The 23,276-nt window shown below is 49.0% G+C and overlaps 1 protein-coding gene across 5 annotated transcripts in view; it reads right to left on the bottom strand.

The window, feature by feature from the left end:
* The window catches only part of PTPN3 (protein tyrosine phosphatase non-receptor type 3), a 115,523-nt gene extending 101,359 nt beyond the window's left edge, over positions 1-14,164 (bottom strand). Inside the window, exon 1 of one of the 5 annotated variants that reach the window (XM_061163451.1) lies at positions 14,082-14,164. In XM_061163451.1, the coding sequence (XP_061019434.1) occupies positions 14,082-14,151 (70 nt within the window). In that variant the 5' untranslated portion in view covers positions 14,152-14,164. Of the gene's footprint in view, positions 1-13,272; positions 13,374-13,794; positions 13,940-14,081 lie in introns of those variants that run through there. The other 4 variants (XM_061163454.1, XM_061163452.1, XM_061163453.1 and 1 more) reach the window with 4 other exon arrangements.
* Positions 14,165-23,276: the final 9,112 nt, after the last annotated feature.

Below are 23,276 nucleotides of genomic sequence, written 5' to 3'. Positions count from 1 at the left end.
CATGTCCATTGAGTCGCTGATGCCATCCAGCCATCTCACCCTCTGTCATCCCCTTCTCCTCCTGCCCTCAATCTTTCCAAGCATCAGGGTCTCTTCAAATGAGTCAGCTCTTCCCATCAGGTGGCCAAAGTATTGGAGTTTCAGCTTCAGCATCAGTCCTTCCAATGAACACTCAGGACTGATCTCCTTCAGGATAGACTGGCTGGATCTCCTTGCAATCTAAGGGACTCTCAAGAGTCCTCTCCAACACCACAGTTCAAAAGCATCAATTCTTCGGCGCTCAGCTTTCTTTACAGTCCAACTCTCACATCCATACATGACCACGTGCCATCAGGAAGACACAATCTCACAGCCGACCACGGGCCGAGATCACATGCACATTAGAGCCTGAGAAGCCCTGATCTCCGCCCCAGGCCTACACCCCCGGGTCTCCGGCTTCCTCCTCTCCACTCCGTGGCCAGGTGCCACCTGTTGGTGCCTCCGGGATCCACAGGGAGAGCTGACACCCCAGCTGCAGCGCGTCCACCCCCCAGCGGCACCGCCCCAGCCCCATCCTGCCCGGGGAGCGCGCAGGGACCACAGCCCCCTCCATCCCACACCCGGCCCCACCCAGGGTCAACTGTCACCCTGCGGTCCTCCTGACGAGCTCGCCGAGAGGGACGGACGGCAGGCAGGGACTCCGCAGCAGCACTTCCCACTGGGAGGAGCCTGGTCATCGTGGGATCTTCACTCAGCCCTGTCATTGCCTGGGACACCTGTCATTCCCACCATGGCAATCAGGAAACTGAGACTTTGGGAGGCTTGCTGGGGTCCTGGAGTTAGTGAGACGGGGTCCCAGAGACAGCCCCAGTTCACGCTCTGCACTAAGAGATACGAGTGCGCACCGCAGCCTCGCAGAAGACTGGGGAGGAGGTATACGCCTGCATTTTAACTGGGAACAGTTACTTGGCTGGACCTAGAAACCAGGGGCGGAGTCACCGAACAAGCGAGAGAGACAGGCAGGGGCCAGACCACGGAGCCTTCAAGACAGACTCAACTGCTGCAGCTTTCGGGGCTCAGGGGCAGTGATGCTTCTGGAGCTGGCTGGACCTAAACGGCTGCACCTTCCCTGACACTCACTCCGTTCCCTCCTTCACGAAGCTGATCCCTCCCCTCTCAGGCTTTTCCAACCCTCCAGAAGTGACCAATGCAGTCAACTCCCCCGGGTTTGCTCTGCTCCATTGCCCGCCCTGCCCTCCCCTCTCCAGGAGGCCTACGTGCCCCTCAACAAGGCCCAGCTGCCAGGAACCCTTTCCCTCCCCTCCTAGGATGGGGCTCCCTTCCAAACCCAGTCTTCCCACATCGAATCACCAGTTTCCACCATCGTCTCCAAGAGGGCGGCCGGAGACTTGCCTCCTCCTCCTGCGGCCCACAGCCTGAGGACACCAGCTCGGCCCTGGGAATGGAACTGAAAAAAAGAGACCCTCTCTGCCCTGGGGAGGCTGACAAGGGGGAGCCTGACCCTGAGTGTGCAGCCCCTTCAGTGGGGGAACAATCTCATTTGCCCATACACTCAGGCACCTGGATCCACTGCGAACTCTCAAGAGACTGAAATCTTAAGTCTTTGCAAATGTCTTTTAGCAGCAGGTAATCACTGTAACAAGGAAACTGCCTTACAACCGAAACAATTTAAGATTAACTTTGTATAAAACAGAAAACCTTAAAATTACAACACAAGAGGTTTTAAATTCCGCCACCATTTATAGGCTGGAAATTGTGAAACACAGATCTCCTCTGGAGTCCAGCTGCTCCCCGTGTGGTCTCCAGACCACAGTCTCAACACCACCTGGGGGGCCTGTTAGCAATGCAGCAGGCAGGGCCCACCCGTGACCCCTCGAATCAGAACCAGCACGTCAGCACTCAAGCTTGGGATGCCCTGGCTGAGAGCACATGGTCTGCAGGGCTTAGGGAAAGCAAGGCCTATGGAGCCAGGTGATAGGGTATCCCCCGAGAAGAAGTGATCTTGGTGTTTCTGCAGGGAACACTGTCTGGAAGCAATGTGAAGCAGGTATAGATGTGAGAGGCCACTGGCGAGAGAGGCAAAGTGGAGGGCAAATGGGAGAAGCGTGTGAACCCACCCAGTTTTGCTGGGCGGGGGGTGGGGAGGTGGGGAGGCCTTGCAGCGGGGAGGGGCAGGCTGGAGGAGGGGCTGAGGTGGGCTGACGGGCAGGATTTGGGGACACTCGGGGCTTGGGGGGTGAGTGGGGGGAATGCTCAGATGTGATACACACAGAGATGACCAGGCTGGAGCAGACCCTGATGACGCAACCCAGGAAGGCATGCAGGACGGTTAGGAGCAGAGGGAAAACAGATAAGCTGAGGATGAGCCAGGATGGGCAGGGAGGCAGGAGCGGGGGCTGCATCACAGAAGCCCCAGCATGAGGGTGTCAGCACAGAGACCAAATGGACTGAATGACCAAATGCCACTGATCTTGACGAGTGAGTGATCCTGGGCCACCACGGCAAGCGTAGTCTTACTCAAGGGTCAGGTGGGGAGGCCTGCGGACACTGGTCTGGCAGTTGCAGGCAGCAGATACAGCTGAGACTGCTAGATAAATAAATGTCTAAACATCTCACCTGGGGTTGCAAGCCCCCTTTCATCAAGACTGTGTCCTCTGGTGCACCCGTGTTCATAGCAGCATTATTTGCAATAGCCAAAAATGATGGAAGCAACCCCAGGTGGCCATTGACAGATGAATAACAAAATGTGGTACGTACATTCACTGAAGTATTAGTCAGCCTTAAAAAGGAAGCAAATTTTGACACGTGACATGAATAAACCTGGAGGACATTTTGCTAAGTGAAATAAGCCAATAACAAAAGGGCAAGTACTGGCATGATAACATGATTCCAATTATATGAGGTACCTAGAGTAGACAAAATCATAGAGATAGAAAGTAGAAGGCTGGCTGCCAGGGCTGGTGGTGGGGAGAATGGGGAGTTAGTACTTAACGGATACAGAGTTTCAGTTGTGCAAGATGATGAGAGTTCCTTGGCTACATGGTGTGAAGGTAACACAAAATTGTACTTGATGCCTCTGAACTGTAGGAACACTTAAAAAAAATGTGTCTTCCTTTCAGCACAGGTATAGAAAACCTGAATTCCTGGAACTGAATAGTGTGTCTGTGTCAAGAGAGGTGAGAGCGAATCTTTTTCAGTGACTGTAGACTATTCCTCCAGGAGGTTTCCCGGTGAAAGGAAATGAGTGATGGGGCGGAGATCGAACGGTGAGGCCGGGTTGGGAGAAGGCTTTTTTCCCCTCAGGTAAAAGGATGACAGTCTTCATCTGGAAGTGGAGAGGGGAGCCTGAGCCAGAGACACTCATTTTCTAAGAGAGAGAGAGAAAAAGAAAGAAAGAGGGAGCGGGGAACCTGAGGAGGCTCCCTCCAGATGGCCTTGACCATCCCAGCGCCACAGGTGGTGGGGTCCCTGGAGAGGGAAGGGCAACTGGGAGGAGAGCTGGAGAGAGTGGAAAGGTCAGGCTGGCTGCCCTGGGAGCAACAGGGAGGGCGGAGGCCTGGCTGGGCAGCAGGGAGGGCCCCGCTGGCTGTCAAGCCCAGAGCACACCATCTGCAACCATCACTAAGCCTGGGCCAGCGGTCCTCAAAGGACAGTCCCTGGTCTCTGGACCCACCAGTAGCATCACAGAGGAGCTTGTTAAGAGATGCAAATTCTGAGGCCTCCTGTGAGTCTGATTCAGACCCACTGATTCAGAATCTCTGAGGGTGGAGTCCAGCAGCCTGGGTTTTAAAAGATGATTGTGATGTCAAGTCTGAGGAACAGTAGTGCAGAATACAGGAATTCAGTGAAGGGTTTATATCATCTTTACATAAAAACGAAAAAAAAAAAAAAAAGATCAGCCTAGCAACTTCTACATATAAAGAGCAAGAAATGAGTAACTGCTTTGATGCCAACACAGCTTATTTCTACAGTTAGAGAAATGCCACAGGAGTTTAATAAAATGATAGAAATACACAATCTACTTCACAGACTTCCTTAGATAAGACCTAGAAAACACACCCAGAGTCTGGGGGCTGGACCCTGTATGATGTGGTACCAGTCCCTGCTTCTTTGACTGTGTGCCTCGGACATGCCTCAGTCTCCCCATCTGTAAAGAGAGGGAGCTGAAAAAGGTTCTGAGGTCCCTTCCAGTTCAGACACTGTATGACCCTTTGTCTTATAAAAGGTGACCTCAAACTCAGCACTTTTACACAGCCTCGCAGGGGGTGAGGGAGACATTTTTAACCAGTAAACATAGTATCACAGTTAACTAGAAAATTTTCCAAGATACTGGTGCTAGTATCTTGCATTCCAATAACTAGAAACTCTTTCAATAACTGGCTTTTCCATTAAAGCCACCAACACTTTCAGTTGTAAAATCACAATACCATACCGCACCACGTTCTTGAAGTCCACAAGACCAGGATGCCCCAGGAAATCTCCCTACACCTTCACATTTTCACCCTATAATACAGGTATACTTCAGAGATACTGTGGGTTCCATTCTAGAACACCATAAAAAAAGTGAATACCGCAATTAAGCAAATCACACACATTTTTTGGTTTCCCAGTGCATATAAAAGTTATGTTTACACTACACTGTAGTCTATTATGTATAAGAGCATTATATCTAAAAAAAACAATATATGTACCTTGATTAAAAAATACTTTGCTAAAATATGCTAACCATCATTTGGGCCTTCAGTGACTCACAATCTTTTGCTGGTGGAGGGTCTGAAATATTGCCAGAGCCACCAAAAGTGACAGAGAGACCCAAAGTGAGCAAATGTTATTGGAAAAACAGGACCAAAAGACTTGTGTGATGCAAGGGTGCCATAAACCTTCAACCTGTAATCAAAAAAAAAAAAAAAAAAAAAATGCAATGTCTGCAAAGCACAATACAATGAGGCATGCCTACACTTTTTAATCCAGGCAGACAGGGTTTGTGTTTGTCGCCAGGCAGAAAATGAGTTAAGGAACTGGACTCATCAGACCCCAGAGCCTGCCCCCTGTGATGAGTGTCTGGGCACTCAACACTGCAGGTCTAGGCTTCCTGATAAACGGCCCCGTAATGGCCTTGTTACCAGAATCCCTCGATGCTGGTTTCCTGCCTGGCCTCTCTGCATCCAAGTCCTTGTCTGCACCTTCTCGTCATTCAACGCCCATCCTCTTGTGCCTGGGTCCCCAACGCCAGCTGCTTCTGTGCCTCTGCCAAAGACCAGCAACTCGGTTCTAATCTCAGAACTAGGGCTGGGAGAGGAAGCTGGGTGCCTGCCTGCACAGGAAAGACAGGGAAAGTGTGAGCCCTGTGGGTGCTGGGGGGCGCGGAGAAAAGGTCCGGGGCAACTCTGGTCTCCAGCCCCACTTCACTTACACCCCTTGGCTCTTCAAACCCATGAGGACCAGGTCAGGAGGAAGCAGAGCTGGCTTGCCCTCCCCCCTGTGCCCCCATCATGGACCCTGTCCCCCTCCTCCTGGCTTTGGAAGTGTTGCTCCCACTCTCTCACAGTCCCCGTGGCAGGAAGCGGCAGGCGAGGGGAGGGTTCCCACAAGGTTCATGTAGCAGGAGGCAGGCTGGGAGGTGCATGCCAAGGGAGGTGAGACCACAGAGGCGACCAAAGCCATGATCATGGGGCTCGGCAGGCGATGCCAGGGCAATGAGCTTTGCTTTGTCCGGGCAGAAAATTCTTAGTGCTAGAGAGTTTCCTAGGCTGACCCCCTGGCACTGATCTCCCATCCAAAGTCGTACGTGGGCAGAGTGACCACACAGCCTGATTTGTGCAGGACAGTCCTAGCTGGGGCTACTTGCTTAGATGCAATTAACAGCCCCCCGTTTATTCTCAAAATGTTCTGGTTTGGATCGAAATTCTAGCTGCCTTATTCTTGAGCCCCTAGGCCTATGAAGTCAGAGCTGCAGCTGGCGAAGGCACGTAAGTGTCTGGAGGGACGGTCAGGCTGAGTCCTGCCCCTCATCAAATATTCTGATCTCTCTAGCATCCCCGCCAAGCCATCACCTGGCATCTGCTTGTATTCCTGCAGAGACGGCAGGCTCATAATCCCCAGAGGAAGCCTCTCTCATTTTGGGAGAAAGTTGTGTTATTAAAACAAAAACAGGATAGATGAATGAACAAAGATGATGTGGCATGTATACACAATGGAATATTACTCAGCCATAAGAAATAAAATCTTGCTATGTGCGCAACGTGGATGGATCTAGAGGCTATTATGCTAAGTGAGGTAGGCAAAACAGAGAGAGACAAACACCATATGACTTCACTTACGTGTGAAACCTAAAAACACAAAAGAGCAAAACAGACTCCTAGATGGAGAGGACGAAGAGGTGGTGGCAGGAGGGGCGAGGGTGAGGGCGTCGTGCAAAGTAAGTGAAGGAGATTAAGAAGTACAAACTTCTAGCTATAAAATAAATAAGCCATGGGGAATGTAAGATACAGTTTAAGGCATAAAGACCATCCTACTGTAATGACTCTGCAGGAGGACAGATGGTTTCTAGACTTATCCTGGTGATCATTTTATAATGCAGGCACATGTCAAATCACTATGTTGCTCACCTGAAACTGACATAATATTGTATGTCAGCTACACTTCAATTAAAAAATAAATGCATGAAAATAAGAGTAGCGAGATTCAAATCTATACACAGCATGACAGCAACTAAATAACATCCTTCAGCAAGGAAAGGCGTGGGAGTGGGGCAAACTAGACAACCTGCTGACTTCTTTCCTCCCACTTCCTTCCATCTTCATTCACCAAATGTTAACTGAGTGCATGTGATGTTTCAGTGGCAGTGAAGATACAAGGGCGGGCCAAAGCAGACTCAAACGGAGGCGCGTCCTATCAAAGAACTGGCCTGTGTTCTCCAAAAATGTCAAGATCATAAGGGACAAAGAAAGCCTGAGGAACTGCTTTAATCTAAAGAAGACTAAAGAGACACGACAACCACATGCAACACCTGATCTGGGGTTTTCTTTGCTACAAAGGCCACTCTCGAGACAACTGGCAAAGCCCACAGGTCCTGTAGATGAGATAACAGTATTTTATCAGGACTGACTTCCTGCTTTTAAAAAGTGTACCATAGTTATATAGGAGGATGTCACTGGTTTTAGGAAATAAACTTAAGTATCTGGAGGGGTAGGAAGAGTCTATAAATGATCCTCAAATGGTTCAGAAAAAAAAATGTATATACAGAAGAATAAGATGGTAATATTTGAGGAATCTGGGTGAAGGGTATATGGGAGTTCTCTGTTCTATTCTTAGAACTTTTCTCTAAGTCTGAATTAGGTCAAAATGAAAAGTTAAAGGAAAAAATAAATCTCAGGGACACCGTGTATGTGTGTGGGGGTGTGTGTGTGTGTTTAAAAGAAGACAGACTCCGATTTCACAGAACTCACAGTGTAGCTGGGGAGACAGGTACTAATACAAATAATGGCACTAATTAAGCACAAAATTGCAACTGTGAAAAGTGCTGTAAAAGGAGAGAGACCTAGTGGTGTGATGGGAGTGTTTACAGCGGGCGGTTTTACCCACAGCAGAAAGGCAGGGGAAGACATCAGCAATCATGGAGACAAGGTCCGAAGCATGAGTTAATGGGGGGTGGCAGGGGGACGAAGGTTCCAAGCTCTGGCTGGCCCCATGAGAAGAGAAAGCATGGGGACCAAAGCAAGTACACTGGAGCCTGCAAGAGATGCCAGCGTTAGTTTTGTCTTTTACTCCAGGAGCAAAAGGAAGTGGTTTTAAAAGACCCTCTGGCGGGTGGCAGAGAATGGGCTGGCACGTGGCAGGCATGTGGAGTCCACCATGGTGGTGGTGGTGAGCCGCCTCCAGGAAGACCCCCACGCATGATTTTTCCTCTGCTCCCTGACACCTTTATTTTCTACAACCACCATGTATGACTTTGGTAACCAGACCAAGGGAGGAGCTGAGAGGGGGGAGGGTGTTGAGGGTAGAGAGGGAGGCAAAGTGGGCAAGACATGAGCTCAGGCTGTCGTCACACCCCTTCCAGGCCCACCAGTGGGTTGGGTCAAGGGGTGGTTGACAAAGCCGGTTGCTGCTTCTCCCACCAGGACCCTGGGGTCTACACTGAGGCTGACTCACCTGAGGGAAGCCAGGGGCAGGGACCAGGTCTTCACATCCTCCTCTCTAAGTCAGACCAGTGCCTTTCGTCAACACAGCATGCAGCTGGCCACCACCCTTTTCTGGTCCTGGATCCTGCCCCTTGGAACAAGCCTCTAGCCCTGGGAATTGGGCCCTCAGCACAGCCCTGGGAGCCGGCCATCACTCACCACAGCCGCTCTCAGCATCAAACGCTAAACAGGACGCTTGTCTGTGAGTCAGGGGCCCAACCACAAAGGGAGGAGACCCTTTTCTGTGCCAAGTTCTGCCCGAGTGGGTTTTCAGTTCATTGGCTCCTTTAAAATGGTCGATTTAACGGCAACAGGTTCTATCATTATCCTCGTTTTACAGTCAAGATGTGTCTAGGGACAGACTTGAGTTCCAATCCTGGCTGTCCTTGTAGAGCAGTGTGCCCTTCCAAGAGTCACTTCACTGCTCTGAGCCTCAGTTTTCTCATCCCATTCTGTAAACTGGGGCTGCTAAGTATTAGCAACGTTCTGGGGCTAGAAGGTACTATTTATTCCCTTCTGAGGCGCCAAGAGGCTGAGGACAGAAAATTCAAACTACACATTGCTTAAATATTTACAAAGAGCTTGTGTATCCTGACAGTAAATCATGGGACCTGAATTTTCCAGGACTATCCCAATTTCAAATCCTCTGTCCTAACTTTCCACATAAACCATTGAAATGTCTCAAAAATTCCACTCTCTCAGTATCCAAACAACACCTCCCAGACCTCCTCTTGCACAAAGACGCAGCACAAACATTCTTTTTCAGACTACAGATCCCAATCTTTGGTTCCGAAAATGCAGTCAGTGGAGCCCTGCTGGCCCCCTGAAGGAAACAGGGTCAGGGAGAGAAATCTGGGGCAGTCAGCACTCCATCAGGACTCTCAGACTCTGCTGCTTCCTGGCACATGGATGTGAACTGGAGGCCAGGAGAAGCTGTATCATGAAGAGAGCATCACCCACAGAGGGAGACAGACTAGGGACATGAGCTCTGCCCCTATCTACCGACCCAGTGGCCTGTACTCAGGAAAGCAACACAGCCAGAGAGTTGCTACGAAGATTAAAAGGACTGATTAATATTTGGAAAGTACTCAGAACACTGTCTGGCAGCCAGTAAGTGCCATATCAGTGTTCAATAACTAAAACCAGAGGTATCTCTGGCAGAAGGTGCTCATGCCTTAGACACGGCCCAGAGGCATCGCTCCTATGCAGGGAAAACAAGGCTTTACCCCTGGACTGAGTGAGGCCAGGCCACTATACAGAGACAGGGGGTTGGGGGGTTACCCTAACTACAGAACGTGGGTCCTGCATTAGCCAAGATCAGAAGGCTGGATCTGGGAAGAGTCACCACTTCTGAAATATGAGAGGTTTCTTCATGCCTCTAAGTTGTCCCATCTGCTGTTCTCTCTGCCTATTGAAAACCATCTTTTCCCACCTCCAAGGCTGAATTCGAATGCCAGCGACTCCCGATGAGGGGTCCCTGATGCCCGTCAGAACAAAAGGCTGTCTCCACGGGGATCTCTTGCATCTATCTAGCTTTATCCTCTTTTAAAGCAGTAATCAGACAGATGAGACACAGCACACACATGCCCACATGCGAGTACACACATACACACACAGAAACGTCACGATGTCACAGCCTTGCTAACTCCCCCATGAATCCTTCCAAGACAGGCTCACCTTCCATCTCTGTGACACACAGAAGTGGCTCAATAAAGGTCTGAATTTGTTGTCATGTCTGTGCTCACAGCCAGTCTTCCTCTGGAGGCGGAAGTCCCTTACACGTGTACGCATCAGGAGAAGCTACAGAGATGCAGGATCTCTGAGTCTTGGAATGCACGATCTGATCAGATTTCAGACAGGGACCTACCTAACACTGCCTTTTAATTCTCCCTCAGGCAGATGAAAGGACACACTTAGGAGAGCGGGGTCTGCAGTGGCCAGGACCCAGACTTGGGCAGAGTGGACACTGACCTGCTCTGGTCTTGTCTCTCAGAGTCAGAAAGAAGAGCTCGGGCTTGGAAAGCTACCCTAGCCACTCTGCCCCGCCCACCCAGCCTGTCAACGCCAGGGGATTGCCCTCAGCATTCCAGACCCTGCTGAGAAATGAAGAGGGTGGCCCCGCTTTCCAGGCCCATTGTCTGGTGGAAGGAAGGTGAGCACAGGGAATTAGGGTTAATGGGCACTTCTCTGAGGAGAGAAGGAAGGACCACAAATCGCAGGTTCCCCCTCCACCAACAGGCCACAAACCCTGAGGATTGCGGGGAAGGCGAGGTGCCATGTCTTCCTGTTTCCTACCATTCCCTAAGCCCCTCTGGTAGGTTATAGCCATCCTAGAAAATGGAATCCCTCATGTGCCCGGACCTGAGGGTCAGACAGTCCCAGTTCATCCCTCTAGCTCCTGGTCCCACACCACCTTTGCTAGCTGAGTTACCGCATCTGTAAGAGGGCAGAGGGACCACACTGAAATTAAACACCACACGTGGGACCTTCTAGTTCACACTCAACAATTGAGGAGTTGGTCCCACTCATCTGAGACCAATGACCAGCTGGGAACCTCAACTTCTTTCAGGGATAAGATTGTCTCTGACTAGGTTCCTGACACTTGAATGGGAATGTTAAAAAGCTTAAAGAATACCCTCTCTATGATAAAATGTGGAAAGGAGGGCTCAGAGAAAGGATGGTGAAGCAGTGTGGGATCCTGAATTTGACTCTGTGCTAACTGAGGTTCTTTCCTCTGCCCCAAGCTGTCCCTGACTTTGGCCTCCCATGTGTCTGGCCTGGCCGGGACCTGCCCTCTCCTTGAGGAGTTCCCCAGGGACTCCTGGAGTTCTTTACTGGAGTCTGGTCCACACTGCATCCCCACCCAGCACTGCACCTGCCATGCAGCAGCAGCTCAATAAATGCTGAATGGAATGTCTAGGACCCTCCAGCCACTCTGAGATGCCTTCAGGAACCTGACCTTTTACATTCCGCTAATGTCTAATTTGCATAGAGGAGTTGTTTTGAGGAGCCAGCAAATCACCAGAGACAAGGCAGGATCAATACAGGGTATTAGGCACGTTGTATCCTACTCTAATTCTCTGCAAATTGGTATTCCATTAACTGTACGTAGAATTTACGGGAGCTCACTATGAACTAGAATATTTAACTAGAATGACCTACTCGCTGTCAGATAATAGCTTACTGCTGTTAATTTTCAACTAGCCAGAAAGGTTTCCAGCTTACAATCTACTTTCCATCTTGATTTAATCAGGAAAGCCATCTATTTGAGAAAACAATAAAGGGGAGCCTGATGCAGAAGAAAAAAGTCCTGCCTGTGGAACCAGATGACATGAGTTGTATCCGGGCTACAGCAAATACTGTGTAGTTGGCTGCTCAAAGCCTCAATTTCCTCATCTGTAAAATGGGAATAACACCAGCCTTACTGGTGGGAGCTGTAAAAATCAAATGAGCTGATGCATGTGGATGTACTCCGTGCAGTTCTACAAGGCTATAAAAAGTTGGTTATTATAGTGAAAACAGAAGATGAATTTCTCAAACAACTCAGATAGGCTAATGATAAAAAGCAGGGTGGATCTAAATCAGTGGTTCTAAAAGGGGAGAAAGGAAAATGTGCCCCTCGCCCAGAGGGAAGGAGGTTGGGAAGACAATTGAGGGAGAGGGACTGCTATTGGGATCTACTGGGCAGAGATCAAAGACACTGCTTAACATCCCACAATGCAGAGAAAAAGAGCCACAAAGAATTATTGAACCCCAAATGTTAACAGTGCCAGAGTGAAAAAACCCTAATCTAAATAATCACTGAGTTTGGGAGCTTTTTAGAGCAGAAATCTTCCTAACCAGGCTTTACTTTCAAGCATGAGCTGCCTAAACACTGGCAAAATGGATTGCCAGACAGCTCTTTTGTAAGTAAAGCTGAACTGCCAACTCTTGGAGTTTCTAAATGTATAAAACTGCTTTTAAAGAAGATGCTCTCCGATTACAATTCAGCTAAACTGTTTTTCCAAAGATTTCAGGAGAAGTTCTCCTGGGCACAAGGCAGGGTCTGTCACTCTGCCACTAGGCCCTGAAGATGCCTTCGTAATTCTAATTTCCTGGTGAAATGGGAGCCAAGAGGGTCTCTAAACGAATTAAATTCACATCACGCCAACTGCTCGCTTGCTTTGTGCTGGGCACCGTGCCAAACACCTCCACATCATTTATCCCACTTAATCCACCCAACAACCCAGTGAGGTGGGCATTATTACCGGCTGTTTGCAAGGGAGGAAACTGACGATCAGCGAGGTTAGACAACTCGTCCAAGGTCATCATCTGGCTTAAGGTGGGGGCCTAACCTGAACCGAGGTCTCCAGTTTCCCAGTCACAAGCTCTCTCCACCACCTCGGAAAACCCAGGTGTCAAGTCGTCTCAACTTCCCATAAATTTTTTAAGGCAACCGCAACTTCTCAGTAAGTTCAGGTTGCTGAAAATGGGAATTTCCGGGGCACCGGGCGCTCTCACATACAGTCCCCCACTGCAGCTGTCTCACCGCAGGTACCTGATAAATCATTCCATATCACCCGCGGAACGGGGAGGATTTATTGGGGCTGGAGTTCGTGCCAGGCCCAGGAAATGCCATCTTTGAAAGCCGAGAGGCGGATTCGCCCCGGGAGCCGAGAAGGTCTGGCCGCCGCGCTTGGCTGGCTCCCCGCGCGGGCTGTGCGCCCCCTCGGCGTCGGGGGCGGGGGGTCGCGGCGGCGCTGGGGCCTCCCGGATTGCCAGCCGCTCCGGCTCTACCGGTCGCGTCCGCCCATGCCCGGGTCGGAGCGCACGCCCACGCCTCGCCGCCGCCGCCGCGTCCCGCCCGGGACCCAGCCCCACCCGGCCCGGCCTGCTCCCTCCCGCCCGCGCCCCACCAGGTGAGCGCGGCCAGGGCGCCCCCTCCCCGCCCCGACGAGACGCCGGGACTCCGGGGCCGCGGCGTCCGCCAGTCCGCCCGCGCGTTCGCCGCGCGCCCGGGGACGGGTGGGGGTGGGGCGGCGCCCAGCGCGACCCCGGCCACCGGCGGCTCCGCGCCCCGCCCCGAGCCCGCTGGGGTCGCGCCGATCCGTACCTGCAGCATCCGGGGGCGCGGGGCGCCCAGGTAGGTCGCGCGTGCGGGCGGCGCGGAAGCTCGCTCGCGGCGCGACCTGGCCGCCGTCTGAGCATGCCCAGTGCCGCCCGCGGGCGGCTCCCGCCGGCCCGGCTGGCCGCGACGGGCCCGCGCGCCGGGCTGGGGGCGGGCGCCCGGAACGCCCTGCGGGACGCCCCCGACCCCGTCCGGGGCCGGTGCGCTCGGACTCGTCTCCCAGGGTTACCCAGGCTCTCCCGCCGAGGTCCGTGCAGCCCGGTGTCCCCTCGCGCATGCACGCAGGCGTCCGTGCCATAACCATTTATTGGGCACCTACTGTGTGCCCAGCCCTCAGTGATTTTATGCCTAGGAATGTCAAGCACCCAGCGCTAAACAAATATTTGAAATGAGGAAAAATCTTGCCCAGCCAGGGTCCTGCTGACTCCCGTGCAGTGCCCATCCCAGTCCACTGAAAACTTCCCAGCTTAAACTTTCTTCCGAAGACTTATGGGCCCTTTACCTGACCTGGCTCCTGCATTCCTTCACCTCCAGGAGCACCTTTCTGTCCATCAAACACTCAGAACTTGTCCAACCTCAGAACATTTTCGCCTCTGTGTGGGACGTCTTTGCCCACCTTGACCCTTGACTGGAACATTCTCAGTGTCCTTACTTCCTCCTTCTCCGAAAGGCCTTCCCTGATCACTTTATTAAATTAGTCCCCTGATCATAGGACTTTCCGTCTCCTCACTCTATTTTCCTCACATTTATCATTATCCATTAGTACATTCAACAGATAATTTTTGATCACTTACTTTGATTGTTTACGTGTGATGAAGAGACAAAAATCCTGTTCCCTGCTGGAGTTCGGCAGGCAATAAACATGCAAATAAGCGAACTCAGAGTGGAAGGTAATAACGTTTTACGAGGGGAAAAAAACAGGGTAAAGAGAAGGGGTGGAGGGAGTGCAATTTCGATGAGGTGGTAAGACCTTTCAGCCACGCAGATAAATTGGGAAAAGCATTCCTGACAGAGGGATCAGCCAGTGCAGACATTAAGACGCAGGACTGCTTAGGAAATAGCAAGCCGGGGAAAGTAGCAGGAGATGAGGTCGGTCACTGTCTTTTCCCGATTTGCTTACTTCTTATTGTGTATTCCCCTGGAGAAGGAAATGGGAACCCACTCCAGTATTCTTGCCTGGAGAATCCCATGGACAGAGGAGCCTGGCGGGCTACAGTCCATGGGGTCGCAAAGAGTCGGACACGACTGAGCGACCAACACTATTGTGTATTCACCTCTGGAATTTCAGCTCTGGGACTGTAGTCCTGCCTGTCTTCACCACATTGTCCCAGCCCCTACAACAGCACGTGGCACACAGGGGATGCTCAAAAACGATTTGTTGAATGAATATGTGAATAGAGGGAGTGAAGGCTGGAATCATCCTGTCCCGACCAATGCCCAAGGTCAGGGGCTCTGTCGGCCTAGGGCCTTTCGCGGCAGCTGGCAAAACCTGGGTGCTTCACTTCGGTCCTTATCCCCGAGTCGCAAGCCCCGGGTAGCGCCCCTGCAGAGGGCGCCCCCGGAGCAGCGCGTCCGGGGAATTTCAGCAGAGGTAGGGAGTCCCAGGAACAGGACCCGCCCAACGCCCCGCCCTACGCCCCGCCCCGCGCCCCGTGCCCCGCCCCGCGCCCCGGTCTCCAGCAAAACCTGGAGCTGCGGCACCACTGGGACGGCCGGGAGCGCGCCGGGCATGCTCGGAGCCCGGCAGGGCCCCAGCGCCCGGAGGAGGAGCCTCCTGGCGGGTGGGCGAGGCGTCCTGCAGAGTTCAGCCAGACCTTCAGCCCATTCGGTTCCCGCCCCCAATTAGGGTGGGGTCTGGGGGCATTCTTTTTGTTTGTTTTTTTCAAAGCTCAGTGGGAGAGCTGGGAATTGAGAAACTGCGAGAAATATTCTCTGTCCTTTCTCAGCTGCTGTGTGACCTGGGATAAGCAGCTTACCCTCTCTGTGCCTTAAATAATACGAATACCTATCGCTTAGATTTGAACGATGTGTAGGGAATGAATGAAATCAAGAACGTGAGCTTGTTTAGTCCACGTTAAAGATCTATCTCTGGACTGCCTACCTCAATTTTCGGTCATCCTTATACCAGTTTGTCAAGTGTGGAGATGAGGAAACCGAGGTTAACAAACCTGAGAATTCTTGGGGTTTTCCCAGTTTGCCTTCCACTAGAAACCAGTCTGAAGCTACTTTGTCCACAGTGAGCAGCCGTTAACTTATACAATGTTCTCAAACTCGAGCTAAAAATATATATATATATATACATCTAAGGAAAAAGACATAAATATTTTTTAAATTGTGCATTTAAATTCACCATAGCAAAAACAAAGGAAAGAATATTCCCCAAACAAGTAAATGTTCACAAATAGAGGAGTGATTAATTAGATTTTGGTATAGTTGTTGAAATAACTATTTTACACTAAACTAGACCACGTTATGACAGGAAGAAACTTACAATACAATAATTTTCTTCACTTTCTTAAGTGAAGAAAATCTGAATATACAAATATCCTGTATAATGAAAATATGGGAAAATATAAATAGTTTGATTTGGGTTGATAGGGAGGTTGGTTCTTCTTTTTAAGTTTGTTACTGTCACAATGTCATGTTTGCAATGATAAACATTAAAAATATCAAATCAAAAATTCTTGAAGTTTTATGTCTAATCAGTAATAACTACTGTTGTCATGCTCACATGTGGTCAACATTTTACATGTGCTCTGTCTTTACTCTGTACAGTCACTCTGCACAGTGGGTGTTTTCAGGTCAGTTTTACAGAAAAGGAAGCAATCTAGGAGCCTTTCACAACTAGGAAGAGACAGGGTCAGGATTTGGTGTTTTTTGGCTGTGTTGGGTCTTCGTTGCAGCATGCAGGATCTTCTGTTTTCTTGAGGCATGTGAACTCTTAGTTTTGGCATGTGGGCTCTAGTTCCCTGACTAGGGATCAAACCCAGACCCCCTGCACTGGGGGTCTTAGCCACTGGACCACCAATCAGGATCAGAATTTGAATGCAAGTTGAACTGACCTCAAAACTAGGGTTTAAGGTCTTATAATACTGCCTTTCTACTCGGTGGGTATTGCCCATAAGACAGACGGCATGTTTCATTTGTGTCTTCTTGCCGTATTTTCTATACCACTTTGATGGGTTATAGGCTGTAGATTACCTTTAAATGTTCTGGTCTCCCATTACTGTTTTATTCTTGGGCCCAAAATGTTAAAGTCCATCCTTTAAGTTATTGCACCTGGAGTAACATGATGTTATTATCAGTGATAACAGTTGATTTTATATCATAAACTCCCAAACTTTATGCGAATGGGGCTTTGGGGTGGACACACAATCTTAGCCTGTGTGGTTGAACCCAGCCAGATCTGGAGCACATAGTGGCCCAGTGAAGAATAGGGCTATCCTAAGTCTCGCATAATAAGGGCCCACATAAATTACTGTCCCTAGGCAACCATTTTGTAGGCAGAATCACAGCATAAAGAAACCACATGGTCCATGGACTCCTCAGGACTCCTCTGTGTTGAAAAAGTACAGACCTGATAGTCTGCTGATGCTTGCAGAGAGAAAGCCAGGGCCCTAAAAACAGCCTTCCTACTGCTGATGAGCTAAAAAAGAAGAAAAAAAAAAAAAAGACAGCTCTCTCTTTAAATCGTGCTGGTAGACTGAACCTGGCCCAGAAATCACTAGACAAACAGCAGTAAACACAAAAAGCCAAAGAGAGTCATTTCATTGGAGAGGAAGATGTACCGCAAACCCAAGGTAAGGACCAAATTCATACAAGTTAAGAGGAACCAGATGAACAACTGGACACAGTCATTAGCAGCATTCCCAGAAGCTGCCATTTGGGCTGGAAATCTGGTGCCAAGGACTGCACACAGGCAATTGGCTGGGGGCATTACAGAAAGGGTTTCTGGGAAGAGTCACTGAGGATTGTCATTCATATGAAGATTCAGGAAGCCCGGGTACCACATGGACCATTTTCAGTGATTTACAAGGGAGGACTCCCAGCTGTGATGCTATCACTCATCAATTATTTGTGCTGTTAATGTAAGCTCACAAATACATGGGCAAGTGGTGCTGTTGTAATGACATGTGAAAAGGATAGGATGTAAAATTATATGGGTAGTGTGGCTTCAACTGTGTGAGTGACTAGGGTATCCCATATAAAATCGCCATCTTGTAGGTAAACAATGGTTGAGCATCAGTAACTTCTGTAGTTTGACTTAATACAGACAAATGCACCAAAAGATTAATTGTGGTTGTGTCTGAGTATTGCATTTATAAGTAAAGAAACAAGATACAGAAGGTATCTTTTAAATTGGGGAGTTTCAAGTCTTGGGCCTCTAATTTCTTTGAATGTGTTTAGAGCTCCCTAAATCTTGCTTTATGGTAAGTGTGTTTCATTTATTATTAGGAAAAATGAAACAAACTTGAAAGCTGGCAAGCCAAAGAAAGTGAGACAAAGAGGGAAAATGCAACTGTATGGAAAAGTGAGAGGTTCCTTTCAGAGAGGCCTGTCTGTGCTTGTCCAGTGGTGGCAGATGGTGACAGGATGACTGCCCTTGGCCCAGGAGGGAGGGAGAGGAAGTGGTCAGTGGTCAAGTCAGGAGCCTGTAGAGATGTGTTAGCCTGACTTGGGACCCCTCACCCCCTCAGCTTGTGTTTTTGGAATTCTTGAACCATGTGGATCTCACTTTAAGAAACACAAATGTTTATTTTCATTTTTAAAAGCAAAAAACTATAACTGCAATTGATTATCATACAAAAAATACATATTTTCTATTTTAAAACAATATTAATCATACCTAATCATTTTTAAGGGGCTTCCCTAGTAGCTCAGACAGTAAAAAAAAGTTGCCTGCAATGTGGGAGACCCAGGTTCCATTGCTGGGTTGGGAAGATCCCCTGGAGAAGAAAATGGCAACCCACTCTAGTATTCTTGCCTGGAGAATTCTGTAGACAGAGGAGCCTGGCGGGCTATAGTCCATGGGGTCCCAAAGAGTCAGACACGACTGAGCGACTAACACACACACCCACACAATCATTTTTAAAGTTAAAGGGGTTGAAATAAATGTGTGAGGGAAGAAAGCTATAGAGAATACTCAGCCTAAAGAAAGAAAAAGTAACAAATTTAGAACAACTTGTATTAATAATAATAAAAAAGAAGCCTAATGAAAAGGGGAAGGAAGAGAAGGGAGGTGAAAGTCACTTAGTCGCGTCCGACTCTTTGCGATCCCATGAACTATACAGTCCACGGAATTCTCCAGGCCAGAACACTGGAGTGGGTAGCCTTTCCCTTCTCCAGGGGACCTCTTCAACCCAGGGATTGACCCAGGTCTCCTGCATTGCAGGCAGATTCTTTATTAGCTGAACCACAAGAGAAGCCCAAGAATACTGGAGTGGGTAGCCTATCCCTTCTCCAGCCAATCTTCCTGACTCAGGGATGGAACTGGGGTCTCCTGCACTGCAGGTGGATTCTTTACCAACTGAACTACCAGGGAAATGGAAAGGGGAGAAGAATTAGTACACTTTTAGTGTTAGGATATGCTTTGGGGCTCTCAGGTGACCAGAGCTGGGGGAAAACACACGTTTTTAAGTATAGAATTTCAGCCGTTGCCAAAAGCCTTTCCATTTGCAAATCCTTACTGCCAAGAGAGGAGTTTGGTCTGAAAAGCTGATGAACAACTTGAGCATGAGTACAAGACCAGAGATGAGGAAGTTGTTGATGATTCATTCATTCCTTCATCAAATATTTATTCAACACCTACTGTGTGTCGGGCACTGCTCTAAGTGCTTGGGAGACATTAGTGAGCAAAACAAACAACAATTTCTGTTCTTGTGGGTGTGCAGGCTAACGGGGCCAGCCAGAGAGTGACCAGGACACACTCTGAGTGAGTGAGTTCTGTTGTGTGTGGAGAGACCAGGGGTAAGGGTGATAGGGAGATGGATGGAGGGGAAGCGAGTGGCAAGTTGTAATTTGAAACAAGACTGAGAAATTTAATCCACTTAAGCAAAGACCTGAAGGAGATGAGGGGATGATTCATGCAGATATCTGGGGGGAGAACCTTCTGGGCAGAGGGAATAGACGGTGGAAAGGCCCTAAAGAGAGCATATCTAGAGTAAGGAGGCCAGTGGGGCCAATGGAAAGCTGCAGGAGATGAAGTCAGAGAGGTTCCAGGGGCCGGAAGCTGACGGCCCTCCACTTGTCACCCCCAGGAAGGACTCAGCCTTTCAGTCGGAGCCAGATGGAAGTCAGATGTGCTTGCCAACACGTCAGATGTTCAATGCGGTCCCTTTAAATTGGCCCTTTGAATATGGAAACTGAATTCAGGTAGCAGCCCTCCATTGTAAGGGAATCAGCCATGGGATCCAGATTATGCATCCATTTTTAATAGTATCAGCATTCCATTAGTATAAATGGAAAGATAATATTTACCAGTTATCCCAGAGGGTTTTCAGACCTTCAAGAACATACAAGTGAACCCTCAGGGATACACAGACCTGGGTTTTAAAAACACTCCTCTGGTGCACGGGCTATAGATATGCCGGAAGACCAAAGGGACCATAATGGCCCCATGAGCCACCACATAGATTTGCTGCTACTTGTAAAATGGAAATGTTAGTCTAGGGACTTTGAGATCTGACTCTGAAGTGAAGAGAAATGCAGAGAACGAAAGCTGGCATTCTGAACTGTGGCTGATGGTATTCAAGCAATGGCCTTCCTTGAAAGAGTGGTGTCCTCTAACAAAACCCAGGGAGAATGGGTTTGTCAAGTCTCCCAACCACATCTTGAAGATTCATACGCCCGAGAACATAAGGAGAGAGAGAAAAGCACGAGGCAGTGCAGTCCACACAAAGGTCATGGCTTTAAAAAAATCAGCAGTGATAAAGGAAACACTGAGGATTTCCTTAATAAAAGATTCTAGGGTAAAGACTGAGGAACAATACTGCAGGCAGCATTTTATAAGTTTGATCAGGAACCACATAGCAAGTTCACGTTGGGAGAAGGAATCATTGTGAAAAAGCAGACTCCTGGTCTCAGGTCAGACTTTCTGAATCTCTGATTGTGGGAGCCAGGGACCTGCATTTTATAATTCACTATAAGAAGCTTATGTACACTGAAGCTCTATAACTGCTATCCTATAGCCTCCGCTGTGTGCACACCAGGAAGTAGTCTGAGTAATAAATGAAGAGGATGGGAAATTTTACCAAGAGAGATTTTGTATCACTGATGCTTTGATGAATGGGACCAAGGACCAAAGCGTCAGTCTCTTAAAGGAGGTGCATATCTATATGGGCAGAAGGGGAGGGAAAGTGAAGATGTAGAGAGAGGTCCCCACAGGTAAATAGGGACCTCTAATAGAGAGCTCAGGGATTGGGGGCAGGAGGAGAAGGGGATGACAGAGGATGAGATGGCTGGATGGCATCACCTACTCGATGGACATGAGTTTGAGTAAACTCCGGGAGTTGGTGATGGACAGGGAGGCCTGGCGTGCTGCAATTCATGGGGTTGCAAAGAGTCAGACACGACTGAGTGACTGACCTGAACTGAACTGAATAGAGAGCTCTCAGCCCCTGCTCTTGACCTTGGATCTCTGACTCCATCCATCTGACCATGCTCTCCTGGGGTCAGAAACATGGTTAGAGCTGCTGCTATGCTATGCTAACAAGCTAACCACATGATCAGAGCTGCTGCTGTGATGTGCTCAGCTGTGTCCAGCTCTTTGCTACCCTGTGGATGGTAGCCCGCCAGGCGCCTCTGTCCATGGGATTTTCCAGATGAGAATACTGGAGTGGGTTGCCATTTCCTCCTCCAGGGGATCTTTCCAACTCAAGGGATCAAACTCACGCCTCCTGCTTTGCAGGCAGAGTCTTTACCTCTGAGCCATTGGTGAAACCCACGTGATTGGAGAGGAGATGGTAATGGTTGGCAGTCATGGTGGTGGTCATGTTTGCTAGGAGGAGCAGACCTTAAAATAAACACATTGAAGTATGTAGGGTACACATAAAAGTGAAACAAGGAAGGTCAGTACCTCCTGAAGAGGAATTGGACAAGTGGGGCAGGGGAGCGATGGGTGTTTACTTTTTTTCTATAAACATTTGTGTATCTTCAGAATTATCTTCTGTGGGACATATAACGTATTTCAAAATAAACCATTTCTTTCTGGACAAAAATAGTGATGTGTGTACATTTTTACTTTTTAAAAACTTGGTTTACACACTTGACTCCCTTTAAATTTTGTTAATGAAGCACAGAGCCTGGGTTGCTTGACAGTCAAGGCTGCAACTATGCCCAGGGCATGACAGTATATAGTGTGCTCAAAAGAAACAGCCATGGGTCAAGAACTCTCAATCCCATTGGATATGCTTGTGGCTAGGGGAATGCAACAGAAAAGAAGAGCTTTGGATGAGAAACATGCAGGAAAAAGTCATTTCAGTAACTTTTTCAAGATCAAGAGTGATGCTTTCCTGCCAAAACTGGTTAACAAAATGGCTAGAGAAAGAAGATGGGGCACTTCAATGACCCAGGCCTCAACTGAGAATGGCATTCACGGGAAGACGGTCATCTGAAACCTGTCCTAACTTGGCTGACCATTTCATCCCTGAGACGCTGGAAACTTGATCTAGGCTCGAGAGAGAACTGTGCTCCCACCCCCTGGTGACATTTCAAGAATGGAGGATGCTGTTCAGCCTGCCCTGTGCTCTGGTGACCTTCTAGCGTTGCATGGATGACACATCACAGGATTTCCTCAACTGCGCCCTGGCGTCCTGCTGGGGAGTCTTTCTCATTTTTTCCATGGTGCACACAGCCACTGCATCACAGTCCAAACAGACTGTCCAGAGATGCCTCTGTAAACATGAGTCACATGTGAAGTTAAGGAGATCTGTGTTCGGTTCAGCGACAGCAGAGCTCCTGAGGCATATCATCTTCACGTACGAGGTACGGGTGGATGAGAGTCCTATGATTTCCTGCCAAGGTGCCTGAGTAGCTCTCAGGGATTGACTTCCTGTGGCAGCCACAAGAGCCGACACAGATACTGCTCTTCTCGATCCTAAACGTCTGGACCAGGGTGAAGTTCTCCAGCTTCTGGACGAGAAAACATCACTCTCTCTCCGTTTCATCACTTCTGTAGGCTTCTCTCAGTTTTGTCTTTGATGTCACCACCTTGTCTAGCCTGGATCATCTTCGCTCAAGCCCAAGCGCAAACCTTTTTCTTGGTTCCCCTTGAAGAATGAAGGCCACCCATTTCAATCTCCTGAAATGACTCGTTTCCCCACCTCTACCTGTTTTGAAATCCTACTCATCCTCTATGGTCCATCACACCAGCTACCGCTTCCTGGATGAGCTCAACTGGTTATGAGCTCCCTAACTCCTGTACCCCAGGAGTCAGCTCATTTTGACTTGTGTTTAGTTATAAATGTGCATGTCCCTTTGGAAGGCTCTTGAAAAATCCCCTGAATGGGGCCAGAGGCATTCCTGATGTGTCTGTGACTCTAATTTCTGAGCAAGATGCAAAGGGCTATGAGTCCCTTCTGAAAAATCACTTGCCTTTCTGCAGTGAGTGAGACAAGTTATATTGTATCTAAAGTCTTTCCAGAATTCCTTCCAGGACTTTGCTTGTGAATTTGATAATTAATTGACTAACAGAGAGATAGAAGAGAGACACAGATAGATGTAGATAGGTAGATAAGGGAGCAATGGAATCAGTGGTGTCCAAGGGAAGGTATAACTAAGCTCCACTTGGCTATCACTATGACTGTCAATTTCTGTGTGGAACAATTCACAGAGTGAGGACATCATCCTGCCTCTTCATACCTGCAAGTCACCTAGTCATGCTAGCAGAAGGTCTGCAGGTCAAGCCCCACCCCTTTGTTTTTTACCTGGGTTGCTAAGCAGTTAATTCCATGAGCTCCATCTTGAGACATCAGGACCAGGAATAAAAGAGC

The sequence above is a fragment of the Dama dama genome, chromosome 16 (assembly GCF_033118175.1).
Source record: "Dama dama isolate Ldn47 chromosome 16, ASM3311817v1, whole genome shotgun sequence".
Lineage (NCBI taxonomy): Eukaryota > Metazoa > Chordata > Mammalia > Artiodactyla > Cervidae > Dama > Dama dama.
This window is presented reverse-complemented; position numbering and strand designations above follow the sequence as displayed.